At 43.6% G+C, this 6,000-nt stretch overlaps 1 protein-coding gene across 3 annotated transcripts in view; it reads right to left on the minus strand.

Moving 5' to 3' along the window:
* LOC135056071 (protein SCO1 homolog, mitochondrial) overlaps positions 1–4,837 on the minus strand; it is a 62,695-nt gene extending 57,858 nt beyond the window's left edge. The window contains exons 1-2 of one of the 3 annotated variants that reach the window (XM_063960796.1): positions 4,538–4,837; positions 2,743–2,850 (exon numbers count right to left, since the gene is read on the minus strand). In XM_063960796.1, the coding sequence (XP_063816866.1) occupies positions 2,743–2,850; positions 4,538–4,627 (198 nt within the window). In that variant the 5' untranslated portion in view covers positions 4,628–4,837. The remainder of the gene's footprint in view (positions 1–2,742; positions 2,851–4,537) is intronic. The other 2 variants (XM_063960794.1, XM_063960795.1) reach the window with 2 other exon arrangements.
* Positions 4,838–6,000: the final 1,163 nt, after the last annotated feature.

The following is a 6,000-nucleotide window of genomic DNA, read 5'->3' on the forward strand; positions in this document are numbered from 1 at the left end:
ATATGTGAGGTATTTTTAGCCTTTATAGGTACTCATTTTGCCTCCCAGGGCGCCCCCCTCCCAGCGCCCTGCACCCTCAGTGACTGCCGTGTGAAGTGTGCTGAGAGGAAAATGGCGCACAGCTGCAGTGCTGTGCGCTACCTTTAGAAGACTGCAGGAGTCTTCAGCCGCCGATTCTGGACCTCTTCTGTCTTCAGCATCTGCAAGGGGGCCGGCGGCGCGGCTCCGGTGACCATCCAGGCTGTACCTGTGATCGTCCCTCTGGAGCTTGATGTCCAGTAGCCAAGAAGCCAATCCATCCTGCACGCAGGTGAGTTGACTCCTTCTCCCCTCAGTCCCTCGCTGCAGTGATCCTGTTGCCAGCAGGAATCACTGTAACATAAAAAACCTAGCTAAACTTTCTCTAAGCAGCTCTTTAGGAGAGCCACCTAGATTGCACCCTTCTCGGCCGGGCACAAAAATCTAACTGGAGTCTGGAGGAGGGTCATAGGGGGAGGAGCCAGTGCACACCACCTGATCGGAAAAGCTTTACTTTTTGTGCCCTGTCTCCTGCGGAGCCGCTATTCCCCATGGTCCTTTCAGGAACCCCAGCATCCACTAGGACGATAGAGAAATACAATTTATCACATTAATACCTCCGCAATAGTGCGACAAACATCTTAAAATATTAAAATTGCATATTAATAACACAGTAAACTTTTTAGTGTAAGCTAGCAGCAGGGAAAGTACATACAGGTTGAGTATCTCATATCCAAAATGCTTGGGAGCAGAAGTATTTTGGATAATGGATCTTTCTGTATTTTGGAATAATTGCATACCATAATGAGATATCATGGATATGGGTACCAGGTCTAAGCACAGAATGCATTTATGTTTCATATACACCTTATACTCACAGCCTGAAGGTCATTTAATACTATATTTTTAATAACTGTGTATTAAACAAAGTTTGTGTACATTGAGCCATCAGAAAACAAAGGTTTCAGTATCTCACTCAAAAAATTCTGTATTTCGGAATATCTGGATATGGGATACTCAACCTGTATTAAGAAGAACGGAGGTCTTTCTTAATATTAGTGTGGTTTCCTTGGTTTGAACAGCTGCATGTGGTTAGCACAGTCTGTAATTGTAACAGTTTATATTCATCAGATTTAACAGATGGTTATTAAGTAGAAATTTGGTGATATATTAAAAAATTTGGGTCTTTATAGATATATGTGTGAACCATTCGAATATAATTTTTCCTTTTATTTGTATAATAATTCTGTATATATTTGTTGCGATCGATTGCTTAAACACTAATTGTTTACATATGCGGGCGGAATTCAATTGATTATCGCGCCCGATCTCCCGTCTAAAGTGAAGGGAGATCGTGTGGGCGATATTCAATTGAGTCCCGTTATTGCGGCGTTCACACGCCCATAGAGGTTGGGTTTAGCCCGACCAAACCGCAGGCCGTGATCGCAAAAAAGTGCCGTTTTGGCACCGGAAGGGGTAACTTTTTCACGCAATGCAGCTCGCCACCCCCAGGGAAGGGGGGGGGGGGGGGTGCAAGTGTAATTACAGAAGCCGGCAGCCATTGCGTCAGAATGGAGCTGCAAATGAATAGCTCCGTTTGTGCACCATAAAGAGGCTGCCGGTGGGATAAGGTTTGAACCTCGATGATTGAGTCCCGTACATTCAGTCATGATACAATAGACATCAATACATATTCGCGCAGCAATCCTTTCTGGTTCCTGTGTATCAGTGAATCATTTGGTATCCTAATAGGATTACTCAATGTTTTCCTATTGAGTGTGTAATCACTAACTCACCCTGCTACTTGCTGAGTAATTACAATTATTTTTACATATATATTACACACATGAATAGACTTTTATAGTAGCACCTGATTTTTGAGATTATATTCCTTGGGTTAATGGTCATGCAAAATAAATGCCTCCAGATATGTATATCCTCTCAGAATGGCACACGTTTTTAAACATTTTAAGGTACTTGGTCTATATGATATAGGAGGTCAAAGTTATGCAAATAATGCAATACAGATGTAGTAATACGCATTAACGTGCATGTCCACAATTGGAAAAAGCATATTTTACAAACAGGCTTTGTGCTGTACTAAAAATCAGACTATTAGGACTGGATGTAATGTAGTCCGAGTTAGCTGGAGGTGTGGGTTCCCTGCTGAACTCGGACGTATTTTTAAAGCAGCAATCATGTACACGGCAAAACCGTGCCTTGTAAATGATTGCCGCTTTTAAAAAAAAATGTCCGAGTTCTGCCAGGAACCCGCACCTCCGGCCAACTCGACTTCATTACATCCGGCCCCATGTCTCTGCCTTGTATCTTTTTTCTATGCTGTAACTAGGGTCTTGTAAACATGTCAGATGATACGTTCAACAGAGCTAAGGGCTCTCTGAAATATGTGTCGCTAGAAACTGATGCATAATTTGGACCTGGCACTGTATAAAATGTCGTTTGGCCTGACATTGGTACTCTTACACAGCATACAATAGCAGTACATGGTGCAAAGCCACCAGCTGCTCAGTTTATGCAGAAGGTCTTATGCTGTAACACCACATATACGCTATACCTATTCCCCCATGTACCACAGACTATCTTTCAACAGGAAGTAAAGATTCAGGAAAACAAGCTAAATGATTTAATTAGTGTTTCTACAAACACATTACAATTCAGTTAGAAAAATATGTATCCTTTTAATATTATACTTGTGTTACATACCCCAGGTTTAGAAGTTTTTTTATATCCTGGCGGAGGTGGAGGAAGAGTACTCAGTAAGCGAGCGGTCCCACTGTAATTCTGTTTTAGTTTAATAGGATTATTAATTATCTGGAAGAATATTAACACATCAGTTACTGTCCTGATTGTTATTTATAATGAGATACTGAGCAACACTAAACCATGTATAATGTTAAATATATAATAACCAGTGTTTTAGCTAAACCACCAGAATGAACAGAAAATAAACTGGTCCTGACAGTTATAAAAAGCCAGGGTTGGCCAGTTTAAACCACCAACCATAACATGGTTCAAATTTTTTTCCCATCAAAACATTCATGCAAAAAAATTGGTTTAATAAAAAAAAAAAAATATATATATATTATTATTATTTTTTTAACTGTTTGTTTTCCAACCCTGTAAAAAGCCAACAAAATCTTCAGTTCTTTAACAGCAAAAGAATGCATCTTCAACTTATTATGACACACTTCTCTGGATACAGTACTTTCACAGTTACTTTTATGTTGTATTGGAAGGAGAAGTTTTTTTTTCTGTGTCAGAATATACTGTAAGAAAGAAAATGCAAATAATGGTAAAAAATGAAAAAATAAAAAAATCACTATCCTCGAAAATGAATATAAATAAATAATATGGCAGGATAATCAGAATGGGTCTTCATACTGCTCCCTATAATAACATGTAAGGGAGAAGGTGTCATATTATGCAGGTATTGTAGCCTACATAGGTTTAGATATCTGCTGTTTCTAAAATCAACACTACAATATGGATAGTGGGGAGCGATTACTGAATGTCTCCCTAATATGAACTATACATGGTGTGTGTGATTAGATCAGAGGTTCTCAAACTCGGTCCTCGGGGGCCCACACAGTGCATGTTTTGCAGGTCTCCTCACAGAATCGCAAGTGAAATAATTAGCTCCACCTGTGGACCTTTTAAAATGTCAGTGAGTAATTAATACACCTGTGCACCTGCTGGGTTACCTGCAAAACATGCACTGTGTGGGGTCCTGAGAACCGAGTTTGAGAACCTCTGGATTAGATGAAAAGGGACTGGTATAGAGGGATGTAGCCTCAGCAGAGCTCTCCCAGTTGGCTTTTTAACTGGTACACCCGGCATTTTTTCCATACTGCCCAGATAGAAGATCACTCACTGCATGGAGGAGGAGGATCATGGCCAAGGCCCCTATCCATGGATCCGTACTGCCATGACCCTAACCCACTCCACACTGAAGGCAAGCACTGTAGACACAGCCTCCATCTCTCCTACCTACCAAAAGGTAAGTGAGACGGCAGATGGGCGCACCATGTGCACATTGCGAGCTCCATCCCTGCGGGTGGCCAATCACACATCTTGCCATTATACTTGCATATTGCAATGCGATTCTGGGCGCATCGATTGATTATGCGATGAATGGCTTCCAGAGTAAGGGGGGTAGGGGGGTCTCAGTGACTTGGATGGAAATTTATCAAAGTGTGGCAAGAGATAAAGTACCAGCTAATCATCTCCAGTCATATTACAAGCTGTGTTTGAAAAATGCCAGGAGCTGTTTGGTTGGTACTTTATCTCTCTCCAAGCTTTGCTACATCTCCCCATGGTGTGTGTTATGAGATGATGACAAGTACAAAAACAGGCTACATCAGCTGGAAGATCTCAGTGACATGACATGCGATGCGGTAATAGAAACAGGTAAGGGATCTCAGTGGTTAGTGATGGGATGGGAACAAGCACAGTGTATATTGGGGAAGGATGACATAGTGGCATATACTGCAGCACTCACCCTGCAGCACACTTGGGCTCTGCGTACAATTCCAAGCAGCCCCGGACTCTGCCGCAACTGTACACACAGCACCGCAACCTGCGCCGCCATAACACTGACCTCCAGTTCCACGGTTGCAATTCCTGTGTAACGTACTGACAGGTCCGTCTGGAAAAAGTATTCTCTAACTTTCGTTCCGGGTGCAAAGAGGCCGCCGCAAAAAAAGTTCTGATGTGAGCTGCCAAACCCTTCTTGATTTGTCTGTGTAAAGTAATTGGCAAAATAGGGGACAGCTGCGTGTACAGTACGTGTGGGAAATACCCCCAGAGCCGGTCACGGCATGTACGTGCGCTGCTAAGTAGCGCTTACTAATCAGTTGGCACTGGCAGGCGGTAAGTGAGGGAAGTAGAGATCAGGTGTCAGGAGTGGATGAGGTAAGTACCCCTCAGAGATCAAGAGGAGTGCACCGTATGGTGAAGAAGTTACACGTAATACCATAAATAAGGTGAAGAGAATAATAAGATTTCTCTAACGTCCTAGTGGATGCTGGGGACTCCGAAAGGACCATGGGGAATAGCGGCTCCGCAGGAGACTGGGCACAAAGTAAAAGCTTTAGGACTAGCTGGTGTGCACTGGCTCCTCCCCCTATGACCCTCCTCCAAGCCTCAGTTAAGATTTTGTGCCCGAACGAGAAGGGTGCAATCTAGGTGGCTCTCCTGAGCTGCTTAGAGTAAAAGTTTAAATAGGTTTTTTTATTTTCAGTGAGACCTGCTGGCAACAGGCTCACTGCATCGAGTGACTAAGGGGAGAAGAAGCGAACTCACCTGCGTGCAGAGTGGATTGGGCTTCTTAGGCTACTGGACATTAGCTCCAGAGGGACGATCACAGGCCCAGCCATGGATGGGTCCCGGAGCCGCGCTGCCGGCACCCTTACAGAGCCAGAAGAGTGAAGAGGTCCGGAAAATCGGCGGCAGAAGACGTCCTGTCTTCAATAAGGTAGCGCACAGCACCGCAGCTATGCGCCATTGCTCTCAGCACACTTCACACTCCGGTCACTGAGGGTGCAGGGCGCTGGGGGGGGGCGCCCTGGGACGCAATGAAAATACCTTAAATGGCTAAAAATACATCACATATAGCTCCTGGGCTATATGAATGTATTTAACCCCTGCCAGTTTTCCACAAAAAAGCGGGAGAAAGGCCGCCGAAAAAGGGGCGGAGCCTATCTCCTCAGCACACAAGCGCCATTTTTTCCTCACAGCTCCGTTGGAGGAAGGCTCCCTGACTCTCCCCTGCAGTCCTGCACTACAGAAACAGGGTAAAACAAGAGAGGGGGGGCACTAAATTGGCATATTAATATATACAGCAGCTATATTAGGGAAAAACACTTATATAAGGTTATCCCTATATATATATATATATATATATATATATATAGCGCTCTGGTGTGTGCTGGCAAACTCTCCCTCTGTCTCCCCAAAGGGCTA

This window comes from Pseudophryne corroboree, chromosome 3, assembly GCF_028390025.1.
Source record: "Pseudophryne corroboree isolate aPseCor3 chromosome 3, aPseCor3.hap2, whole genome shotgun sequence".
Classification (NCBI taxonomy): Eukaryota; Metazoa; Chordata; class Amphibia; order Anura; family Myobatrachidae; genus Pseudophryne; species Pseudophryne corroboree.